Consider the following 12,718-nt stretch of genomic DNA (forward strand, 5'->3'; position numbering starts at 1 on the left):
GGGTTATATAAGAACCTGGAGGTTTACCTTTTCCAGGCCCTGAGATATTTTCAGGACCCGGAGACTGCATGGGGACCCGAAGGTTCTTAATAACCCGGGGGTTCTGATCTAATAACCCTGAGGTTATCTTTAGACCCGGAGTTCGTAAGAACCTAGAATATTTGGTTTTGCAGGGACCGTACTCCGCCTTCCTAGGCAAGACTACTCCAGGTACCTATTTGGATTTCGCATTCTGTCGCTCGGAAGCTGGCCACTATCGAGTTCCTATGCTGTATTCTACTTCTGCTGGAAGTCACTGAAAGACTTAGAGGGAGCTGGTGTGGGTGTTATAACCCATTTGTAGCCTTCGCTGCTTTCCACGTTTGGAGAATCAGGGTTTTAATTGCTCCATGTATTTCACAGTACTTTTGCAATAATTATACCATGTGTTCCCTGTATTGTGTAGCACGTAACGTTTTAATACATGTACTTTTCACAATGGTACTCTAGGGACCCTGATGCGCCTTAGGCTGCACATGGGGTTTAGGTAGTTTTGACAGCATACTCAGGGTTTGTGTATTATGTCTCATACCCATTATCGCTCCATGTACAAACTCTGAGTTTAAATACAGTACTTTGCGTTTGTACTTATGCCTCCTGCGTTGTTGCAGGAATTGGCATGTTTCGTACGATGCTCCCTGCGTAAGAGTAAGCGTGCAAGCTCCTTACGCAGTACTTTGCATGTTATGTAATATGCTCCCTGCCTGAGAGTAAGCGTGTAAGCTCCTCAGGCAGTACTTTGCATTATATGGAATATGCTCCCTGTTTGAGAGTAAGCGTGTAAGCTCCTCAAGCAGTACTTTGCATTATAAGTGTTTCATATCCCGCATGGGAGTAGGCTCTTTAGCAGGAGTACTATATTTGACCGCATACTATGGCTTGTGGTAGCCCATTCCTTCGATTGTCAAATATTTTCCATGCGTCATATGTGTGGGTTTTCCACTTATGCACAAGATCATAGGATCTGGTAATCCCTTTTATTGATCTGGAGGCAGGGATGGATGTAGGGGTCGGAGCCGGAGCTTCTCTCAACAGGGAACCTGGAGGCCGGTGTCCTGCCCGGGGCCTGGATGATATTTCCCAACCAGTTTTCCCCTTATTTCTCGATTTCGTCCTTGAACTCGGGGAATAACCTGTGCACTCAAGTCAACCGGAGTTGCTCATTCTCAGCAGGCTTCCCCTGGGCAGGACATCGCTCTAGTAATCCTTCTTTCCCAGGTTCTTCTTAGGTCTGGACAGTGTTCGAACCTGGGGGAGAACAAATTTCCCGGGGATAGACCGGGGTCTAGTAGACGTTTCCAGGTTTCTAAACTTTCTTAGAGATGACCTAGCGAGATCCAGGACCTTGGTTTCATTCCATTGGATGTCAAGACTTATTCTTGGGGCTCGTGGCTTGAAGTAGTTCTCTCTGCTTGGTACAAGACATGATGGAGAAACGTTCGATGCTTTAGTGGGCATTAACATCGGCTTGTCGGTGGTAGGTCCCTTGGGCTTCGCGTGAGCAGGACGTCGCTCTGAAATCTCCTTTTATGGGATCTTCTTAGGCCTGAGCCGTGTTTGAACCTGGAGGAGAGTCGATTTCATCGAGATAGACAAGGGTCTAATGGATATTCCCAGGTCGATTAACCTAGGAAGATTCAGGATCCTGGCCTTGCATGTCGATGGATGGCAAGACTCGTACGTTTGGCTGGTGAAGATCACTTGTATATCCTGAAATCTGCTGTAGGTGATCTGTTGCCCCACTCTGGAGCAGGAATTCTTGATCCCGGATTCGCATTGCAGTGATAAGCGAGATCTGTCTTCCAGGCGCATGACCTTGGTGGCACATAGCCACATATTTCCTGGATCCGAATGGCACATGGCCAGGGCATGGAAACGAATTATTGATTTACTTCTTGCTTATGTGCCCTATGATTGGATATCGACCTGAGAATGATCTTCTGAAGAACATACACCCTGACTCTAGGATGGAGAAGTTCTGTTCTAGGTAGTAGCAGAGTGAAGACCGTGATTTTTCTCATTCCTTCTTCGGGAGGAACGAGACCCTTTGTTGAGGCGTGGAGGCCGATTCTTTGTCGTACTATCCTGAGGTATCGATGTACATCGTGTAGGAACTCGTAGTCCCTGATCCTCTCAAGGGCTTCATGTTATGATCTTGTAGGACCCGTAGATTTATCCTTGGGAACCTGGGGGTTCCGAGGAATTAATGTTCTGACATGGGAGGATCTGTAGATATTGCACCCGAAGGTGAATCTTCATTTTGCTGTCTCGAACCCAGAGTTTCTATTGACTTCATACAACATCGCACTCTGTCCTCCGGAGATGGACCACTCTCGATGTCGACTGGATGTGAGCCAATGTCGAGATTGCGCTGGTTGCCTTTTGCTGATCCGTTCAGGATGTCTTCAGGCCCTTATAGGGCAGCTTCCTTGTTCCATAACTGTTGTGGGACTTGTGGTCCTGAAGATTATGGGGATATCACCCTGAAGCCCAGAGTTTCTTAGATGTAACCTCCTGAAATATGGAGGTCGTGGGATTTACCCTCTTAGAGCCCAGAAGTTCTGGCATATATCCTACTAAAACCTGGAGGCGGTAGGACCTATCCTCTTCAAACCCGGCGGTTACAGGGGAAGCAACAATACTTATTCATCCTTGAGCTTGGATAGCAGGTGCTGACACGACCTTTTATGGCTCGAGTCGAAATTGACCCGGAGGCAGGAATGGACCGGTTCTGGAGCCGGACCTGTTGTTTGGATGAAAGGTGTCGACCCAGCTAAGGATGCTTCTTCGCATGGATAAGCGTCTTCTACTATATACTAGGACGTAGTTAATCCATTCCTGCTGCTGATCTTCCATACATATTGCTTCGCTCCTATTCCTTGAATCTCCTCCTTTTGTAGATGTCGTTTAGTGACTCGTTCTAGCTGTCCTCTGCCCCCGCTTGGGTGAGCCACTCTCAGCGTTTCACGATGTCATTCAATGATGCGTCCAAGCTGTTTTCTGCCCCCGCTTGGGTGAGCCACTCCCAGCGTTTTCTGGACGTCACTCGATGACTTGTCGCCTCTTCCTGAATCTTCTTTGCCATGGGCATGTTGATGGGATTTGTTGATGCGTGTTGCCCCTTGGGCTAACGCTTAGATCATTTGCCCATGCTTTCCTCGTGGTCGTGTCTTCTTCAGAGGTATATCAGGGTACATTGCCAGGAAAAATGGTATTAAGGTGGTCGGAAGCTGGGATCCAGAACTTTGAAGCTGGGATTCGGAACCTGGAAGTTGGAACCCGGAACCCAGAGGTTTGGCTTTTTCTTTTGGATGAAAGTAGCGGAAACATCTGTTCTCCGGCTCCTTTTTCTCCCATTTGCTCCAAATGAGTAGAGGATATGAAGACCAGCACTCCTTGATGTAGTATTAGCATTTTCCCTGGCTCCTTTGCAGGTGGTAGAGCAGCAGTGTTCCCGGCGCTTGGGCAGGGTTCCTTTCGCGGAATGACTCCAATGGAATTTGATGAGTATTCAAAGGCGTTCTATCCACTTAGCTGTCAGGCTTTTCTAGGATTCCGCTACCACTTAGATTCTAGAACCTAAAGAGAGAGATGGTACTCCAGTTACCTCTTAGTGGTTATATGGTATGCCTGCAATATTTCCAGGAACTCCTCTTCTGGCTCCTCCAGCTTTTGGAGTTCGTCAAAGTTGTAAACCCGGCCGGAAGATTTTGCTTGAGGACCTCTTAACTTTCTCATATGTGGCGGAGTTGTGAGCCTGGATGCATTCCTGGTGTCTAGGGCTTGCATGATTTTTGCTACTGGATTGTCCATTGATATTGATGTTGGTGATGACTGCTCCTAGTCGGGATCATTAAATCCAAAGGTTGCAGGGGCCTGCTTTGCAGTGGAGATCCGAACCAGGAGGGACCAAAGACGTAAAAATGTGATTCATGGTTGGGACCTGGAATCAGCAGGAACTAGCAGGGACTTGTAGGTAATTCCTGCGTCGAATCTTGCTACTGATGTTAGCATGGTGTTTCCAGCCGTGCGAACCAAGGGTCTGGTGAGCAGAAGTTGTTTCTTGTTGCCCCCAGATGGCTGGGGTTGAGAAATTCTAGAGAGGATACATGTAATGTTCCTCCTACCAATCACATCGTCACATAGTATATGATTGCTCCTTCTTCTAGCGCCAAACTGTTAGGGGATTTTTGTGTACAAGCGATATGTGCTCAGCTCTACGGAATGATAGGAGGAAGGAGACATGTCGTTGAGTGTATTCTCCTGCTTCGATAGTTGATAAACCAGGAGATCCTGCTCTTAGGATACTGCCATATGGGTATGGGCCAGTATATGTCGTTGGTGCCTTAGTAGTAGCAGGGGAGATTGGTCGTTAGGCGGGGGCCGCCTATCGATGGTGAAGATCACAAGGTCTTCTTGATCTAGGATCGATGGTTCCGGCTACCAGGGCCGGTCCTTGGGTGCCTCCTGATCTGTAGTTGAGGGTTCTGGCTACCAAGGCCGATCCCTGGGTATCTGCGCACGGAACCATGGAAGGTGTTTGGATTTATGGCTGCATCCTTCAGTGGGGATTGATAGTAACCACCAGAGTCAGCCTATCATAGGCGTATCGAAGAATAAGGTCTTCTAGGTATGGAACCTTGCCTTGGCGGCTGTGGAATTGTGAGCTCTGGTCAAGGATGTCTAGGACCTCTTTCTTTAGGTTTAGAAACCTATATTTATAGTGGAGGTCGTCTGTAGGTCGGTCTTGGTCGGCCAATAGAGTTAAACTCTTCCAAATTCGGGAATATGGAAGGATCCCTTTATCGGAATATTTCCATTTTCTAGAGGAAGGGGGTGGTCCCTGGGACCTGACCCGGAGTACTTTCCATCGGGGACCGGGAGGCCGGTGTCCTACCTGGGATCTGGAGAAATTCAATACCTGAGTATTTTTCCAACAAGGACCCCAAAACCGAGGCCGGAGGCAGGACACTGGAAGCCAGAGGCAGGAACCCGAAGCCGGAACATGAATCCGGAAGCTGGAGTAATCTCTTCATGGAATATTTTTCCCCAACAGTACCATCACCCAAGCCGCTAACTAGTTTTAAGGGCACACCATCTATGACTTTCGGATAGATCAAACTGCCATTCGCGGCGAAAGAAGTTACGAAAATCGTCGACTTCGCGGTCGTCGACCACCCGAACATCTACAACTTAATCATGGGCACATCTTGGTTAAACCCCATGAAGGCAGTCCCATCGACCTACCACTTAGGCATGAAATTCCCGACTCATAATGGAATTGCCGCGATATGGGGATCCTAGACGCAATCAAGATGTTGCTTCCTGGCCGAACACAAGCTACGGCAGATCACGACCACCGCAATGGTGAAGCCCAAACGGGCAAAGCTAAGTCAGACGTCGACTGAAAATGCTTTGAAAAAGACGATCCAGAATCGTCGACTTAAGCAACGGCCAAAGAACAATTAGTTTCAGATCCTGCAACTAACGCGACCAATGCAGTAGCCGAGTAAACACACTCGCATAAACAAGCAGAACTACGAGATGGCTTGATCCCCAAAAGGGATACGTAGGCAGCTCGTCTAAGGACGAGTTCAGCTATCCCCCTTCCAAAGGGGGGGGGGGAGTGGGTACATATACGAATACTCGTATATTCCCGTATTCTAAAATTATTTGCCTTGTACTCAAAAATTTTCAAATTTTTTTGGCAATAAAGATTTCGTTAAAAATCTTGTTATACTTTCGAAAAAAATCCGTCTACAAACAAATTGTCACACCTTAAAACGGATCGACTCCACACCAGCTTATCCAGCAAAGAACAAAATCGTCATAAAAACATCACCGGAATCAACAAATTCCGCCGACCACTAAAAAATCCTTCGAAACCATAATTTGCTTGCACCGTCGATTCTGACCCTCGACCAAAACACAATCTCAGATACGCTACTAACATAAAGTGTGTTCTCCAAAAAAATAAGCGAGACGTCGCCTATATCTTCGAGAATATGCCCCAGTCCTTTCGTGACTAAAAAAAAAAATATTACAAACGGTTGTCGATTGGCCCCGCCAAGCACTTTAGCCATCCTAAACAAACGCATTTAGACCTATCCTAAGGATAGGTCCTCATACATCTTACTAGGATAGAATAGCGCGCTATAAAAGAAATCCAAAATTTTGGTCAGCACTTTCGAGAGACTTAAAAATTGTCCTCGAAGAGATGCTTGATTCCTACTATACAAGTTACGTAAGCCGAGAACATATCGCGGACCTTAAAGCGGGACGGAATCAGGTCAAAAACGATATGGGATCGTAAGTCAAAGTAGTCATCGCACCCCTTAAAACTGTGATTAGACCTAGGTCTTACCCTAAACCCAGCACACTGGTCTCTATCGTCTCAAGGCATGATATCGAAAAGATACGAGATCCTTAAAGCATGTCTCTTCGTCCACCTCTAAACACCCTCGAAACTTTGAGAATTTTTCAAACATCTCGAACGAGCAACGAACATGACGATCCACAAGAAAAAAGAAAAGGATAAGGAGCGAGATGACAACTCGAATCCTTCTCCTGATACTTAACAAAAACATTCTTGGAATCTTTTTATAAAAAGAGTACGAGCTACACATCGGCCGGTAAACGACAAGGAATCAAAGCCACATACGGCCTGTCCCACTACATAAAACACGGCCGTACTACAATTGAACTTCTTATTTGAGAGAGTAAATTCACTCCTTAGGGTAATTTGAGTCATATCAAATTTGGTGCAGTTGCTGGGGAGCTTTGATCGCCTATTAGATTTAATTTTTATTAAGTTTAAAAAAGATTGCTGACATAAAAATTTTTCTTGGATTTTCAGGTACATGCCCAGCAGTACCAGAAGCAACAAGGAAACTCAACTGCTATTCTCACCAAATCCTGCAAACTTCGAGCGTTCAATCCGCAAAGAAGCGCACTCCTGATCGATCGACAACAACACTTGTTCGTCGCTCGATTTTCGTCAACCACTGTCGACCCAGGTACTAGTCCCGTCGACTGGTACTCGCTCACCACCGTCGACCGAAGACACTCATCTTCCGTCGATCGACATCGATCGATACTTCAGTCCGAACATCGATCGATACTAAGCCGCGAGACATGGTTGCGAACTTGATTCTTGTACGAGATGAGTGAGGAGACCTGCATGACCAGGAGGGTCATCTGCGTAATGCAGCAGGTCAGAGGATAGATGCTCAGGGGGCTGCAATCCATAAGTCCGATTCTGATGCTAAATGAGCTACTCTACATGTACATGAGGCTGCTCGACCCAGAAAATTGGCTGACTACAACCGTTCAGATCAGTTCTACACCAACAGATCATCCATTCATCCTCCGACTATTCAGAGGGATTTCAAGTTGAAGCTGCAGTACTACACACTCGTGGGACAAACACCTTACTATGGGTTATCTCACGAGCATCCCATGTGTTTGGGAAAAATACTCAGGTATTAATTCCTCCAAATCCCAGGCAGAGCACCGGCCTCTGGATCCCCGCTGGAAGGAACCCCGGTTCCCAGGATTCCCGCTGGAATGAACCCCGGTTCCCCTCTACGAAGTACTCTGGGTCTGGTCCCCAGGACCGCCCCTTCCCCCCGGGGAAATGGAAAACTTCCGATAGGGAGAATCTTCCATATTTTCGAATATGGAAGAGTTTAACCTACTCCAACCGACTAAGGCCCGCCTTAGGAAGACTATATAAAGGGAACCTAAACCCTAAAGCAAGGGATCGACAATTCGAGACTTGGAGACTATAGCTAGACGGCTAGAATTAGGGTTCTTACTCAAATCATTGTAATCCTAGTTATTCTACTCAATAAGAACGTCTCTTCAAGTCTTTATCTCCACTGTATCTCTCAAAATCAAAACAAATACCTGCCTTGTCCATCGTTCCATGGTACTCACTAAGATCCTACACAAAAATCCCCTAACAGTTTGGCGCTAGATGGAGGAGAGTAATCTAAACTACGTGATAATGGCGGTGGACGAGCATGACGAGCTACCTGAAGTTACCCAGAGAGAAGCTGAAATCCAAAGACAAGTCGATGATCTGCAAGGTCAAGTAACCGGGTTACATAGAACGCGGGAAGATACCAACCCTGAGCTGTCCTCGGAGTTCCAGATCCTGAAGGAAAAGCTCGACGAACACTCCAAGCAATTGGAGCAGATCGCCGAAAAGCTCAGCCAGCTCGAATCAGAGAATCTTAACCTCCGAGATGAGAACCAAGCCCTTAACGCGTCGAGCAACAATAAGCGTTGATTCCGGACTCAGGTTCGGCCCATGCCGACTCTGGAAACACCTAGCTCCGGGGCAGGCGCGAATCTCCCAACTACGGCGCCGGGAGGCGACGCATCTACGCGAGAAAAGGCCAAGGATGCTCATACCTACGACGTGGAGGACAGCGACTCGGAGCCCGAGCCTGATAAGGAAACATCAGACGGAGCGGCGAGAACGGAGTCTCCTATGATCGCTCACCTTCACCAGATGTTCTCCGATATGCTCGATGCCATGCAGTCTGGTAGATAGACTCCCAGGGGTAGCTCCCCCCATCCGGAAGAGAAACCCCGATTCCTACGCCGATACTCCCTTTATGGATGAGATCACCTTGATCGAGATGCCCATGAAGTTCTCTTTCCCCAGCATAAAGGCGTATGACGGCACCACAGATCTGGACGACCAAGTTGCCAAATACAGACAAAGGATGCTCGCCGTAGCACTCCCAAAGGTGTCACGCGAAGCTACCATGTGCAAAGGTTTTGGCTCCACTCTGACCGGAACCGCTCTGCAATGGTATATCAACTTACCCTCCAGGTCCATAGCCTCCTTCGCGGTTCTCAGCGACAACTTCGTGGAGCAATTTGCCAATAGCAGGGACCTAGAGAAAACCTCCGACAGCCTCTACGAAATCCTCCAGCACCGAGCAGAACCCCTGCGAGGCTACATAGCCCGCTTCAATCAAGAGAAGGTGGCTATTCCCGAATGTAGTATCCTCACTGCTATCTCTGCTTTCAAGAGAAGTCTGCTCCCTGATGGAGACTTCTACAAGGAGGTGACCAAATATCAGTGCAAAACCATGGAAGACGTCCTATCTCGAACCTGGGCACAGGTCAAATGGGTGGAAGATGTCGCCAGCCGTGCCAAAGCGCAACAAAAGAAAGATCCCATGACGATCAGACCATACCAAACCGACTGAGACGAGAAACCCTCTCAAAGACCAGCTAGGGACTCCGGAAACCGAAACTGGGGCAAATACCCGAACCGGCCGATCGAAAAGGCAGAAGGGATGGCAGTGTCCACGTGGCCTGACATCTGTCACCTCTCCGTCTCAAGGGCGGAGCTGGTCAATGTTCTGAGGCAGATGGGCCAGCAGGTTAAGTGGCCTCAGAAGATGAAAGCCCCCGACTCTTTCCGGAACCCTGGCTTCTGGTGCAACTTCCATCGAGACCACGGTGATAAAACGGAGGACTGCGTCGCACTAAAGATCAAGGTCAACGAGCTGCTTAGGAAAGGGCACCTCAGGGAGTTCTTTTCCGAGAAGGCCAAGAGCCATCTAAGCAAGGAGACAATGGGTAAGCCCACTGAAGCTGCTTGTCTCGCCACCGCGACAGGACCGAGTGTTCGATGTCATTTCGGGCGGTTCGGAAATCAGCGGCATAAGCCATGCAGCTGTGAAGAAAAGCACCTAGAATGCCAACCACGGCCTAGAGGCAGCCAGGCCAAAACGCCTGCTTCTAGGAACAGACGAGATAAGCTTCACAGCCAAGGAGCAGGAGAGAGTTCTCACTCCGCATCACGACGCCCTGGTTATTTCACTCACTGTAGTGAACTGCCTGGTAAAATGGATACTGGTAGATAATGTAAGTTCCGGCAACATCATCTTCCAGGCCGCATACAAGGATCTGGGGCTGGAGGAAGGCGCTCTAACTCGGAGGATAACCCCCCTTATAGGGTTCAGCGGGGAAGTCAAGCAAACCGCCGGGGAGGTAACCCTCCCCGTATACGCCGAAGGAATCAACATGTCAACCAAATTCCTCGTGGTTGATTGTAATTCGTCTTACAACATGATCCTAGGACGGCCCTGGATCCATGGAATGGAGGCCGTCCCCTCGACTCTTCACCAAATGGTGAAATTCCCTACACCCTGGGGCATAAAGGCGATCAAAGGGGATCAGGAATATTCCCGCTCTTGCTATAAGACCACTCTGAAGGGAAATACCAAGGTCTTATAGCAATTACAAAGCAAACCTCCGGCTCATCACACCGTGGAACCAGAGGTAGAGGAAATGGATGACGTGCCATTGACCGAAGGAGATCAGACCCAACATCTCAAGATCGGCTCCAAGCTAACCGAAGGATTGAGAAGAAGACTGATATGCCTGCTTCGATTGAGAAGAAGACTGATATTCCTCAGGTCTAACTCCGAGTGCTTCGCTTGGTCCCACGAAGATATGCCTGGGATCGATCTGGAGGTCATCATGCACAAGCTGCAGGGGGACCTCCTACACCAACCCGTCAGACAAAAGAGATGGAAGTTTGCCCCCGAGAGAGACGCGATCATCAACGATGAAGTCATGAGCCTGCTTGGCGCGGGGTTCATTTGTGAGGTGCAGTACCCAGAGTGGCTAGCCAACGTCGTCGTGGTCAAGAAAAATAATGTGAAGTGGAGAGTCTGCAGTGACTTAACGGACATCAACAAGTCCTGTCCAAAGGACCATTTCTCGCTACATCATATCGACAAGCTTGTGGACGCCACCACGGGGCACCAGCTGATGAGCTTCATGGACGCATTCTCCGGCTACAATCAGATACTTATGCATCCAGAAGACCAGGAGAAAACATCCTTCATGACGTCCAGAGGTATCTACTGCTACAAGGTCATGCCCTTCGGCCTAAAGAACGCATGATCAACCTATCAACGGCTGGTAAACATGATGTCCGCGGACCAAATCGGGAGAACCATGGAGGTCTACATCGATGACATGCTGGTCAAATCCCTGGAAGCGGAAGACCACGTATCTCACCTGCAGCAAGCCTTCTCCACCCTCAGAAAATATAACATGAAGCTTAACCCAGCTAAATGCTCATTTGGGGTCAGTTCTGGCAAGTTCCTCGGGTACATCGTAACCCACCGGGGCATCGAGGCCAACCCAGAGCAGATCAGGGCCATTCACTCAATCCCTTCCCCGAAGAATGTCAAGGAGGTTCAAAAGCTAACGGGAAGGATGGCAGCCTTAAGCAGGTTCATCTCCAGACTCTCTGACAAATCTCACGCTTTTTTTTGGAACTCTCAAGCATCCGAAGGATTTCCAGTGGACGGGAGAATGCGGTGAAGTCCTGCTGCTATATCTAGCGGTCTCCGAACACGGCGTGAGCGCCGTCTTAGTTCACAAGGAGGGAAACAAGCAGCTACCAATCTATTACGTAAGCAAGGCTCTCCTAGATGCGGAGACCCGCTATAGCCACCTAGAAAAGCTGGCCTTAGCCCTGATAGTCGCCCCTCGCAAGCTCCGACCCTACTTCCAGGCTCATCCAATCGTGGTTGTTACCTACTTCTCTGTAAAGTTGGTCCTCCACAAACCAGAAGTCTCCGGATGCCTAGCCAAATGGGCCGTGGAACTAGGGGAGTACGATGCAATATTTTGACCCGCCATGGCTATAAAGTCACAGGTCCTAGCAGACTTCGTGGCTGAGTTCTCCCCTGCCTTGCTCCCAGCTCTGGAACAGGACGTACGCCTCCGAGGCGAAATTAAGGAAGAGGGAGAATGAATCCTACACGTTGATGGATCCAGCAACGCCAGAGGAGCTGGAGTAGGGATAGTGCATACCTCGCCAACAGCGAACACAGCCTCAAGGGCCGTGAGATGCAACTTCAAAGCAACCAACAACGAAAGCAAGTATGAGGCCCTAATCGCAGGCCTAACCCTTGCCCATCAAAAGGGGGCAGAGAACATCCAGGTTTTCGGCGACTCCCAGCTGATAATCAACCAGGTACAGGGGTCGCTCAGCGACTAATCAAGAAGTTCAAAAGTTGAAAGCTCACTCAAATCCCCCGGGAACAGAATTCACAAGCCGACGCCCTGGCTAATCTAGGGTCCGCCCTTGAAACGAATAGCCATATGAGTATCCCTTTGCTCGTGCTTCAATTGCCAGCTACCCTGGAGGAACCCCCGTTAGAGGAGGTCTCTGCCGTCGAAGAAGGCAAAACCTGGATGACCCCCTTAATTCCGGTACCTGGAGGCCGACATCCTCCCGAAAGACCGTAGCGAGGCCAGAAAGATCAAGAAGCAAGCCGCGAGGTATTGTATCTCCCAGGAGAAGTTGTACTGGAGATCTTTCTCTGGCCCATACCTTAGGTGTGTCACACCCCGAGAGGCCGCTAGAATCCTTGTAGAACTACATGAAGGAGATTGTGGATTCCACTCTAGTGGCCGAAACCTGGTGCTCATAGCCAGAAGGGCTGGTTACTACTGGCCCACGATGGTCGGCGACGCCAACAGACAAACCAAGCATTGCGACCTATGCCAAAGGCACACTCCAGTCTCCAAGCTTCCCCCGGAGAACCTCAAGTCCATAAGCTCACCATGGCCCTTCAGAAAGTGGGGCATGGATATAGTAGGAAAATTCCCTATGGCGCCGAGGCAGAAG

General features: G+C 48.9%; 1 protein-coding gene across 1 annotated transcript; it reads left to right on the forward strand.

The window, feature by feature from the left end:
* The first annotated feature begins 10,356 nt into the window (after positions 1-10,356).
* On the forward strand, positions 10,357-11,716 carry LOC106297416. Its single transcript, XM_013733655.1, has 2 exons — positions 10,357-10,857; positions 11,366-11,716. Exons 1-2 carry the CDS (start codon positions 10,357-10,359, stop codon positions 11,714-11,716), a joined length of 852 nt encoding a protein of 283 aa, XP_013589109.1.
* Positions 11,717-12,718: the final 1,002 nt, after the last annotated feature.

Source organism: Brassica oleracea, chromosome C6, assembly GCF_000695525.1.
Source record: "Brassica oleracea var. oleracea cultivar TO1000 chromosome C6, BOL, whole genome shotgun sequence".
Classification (NCBI taxonomy): Eukaryota; Viridiplantae; Streptophyta; class Magnoliopsida; order Brassicales; family Brassicaceae; genus Brassica; species Brassica oleracea.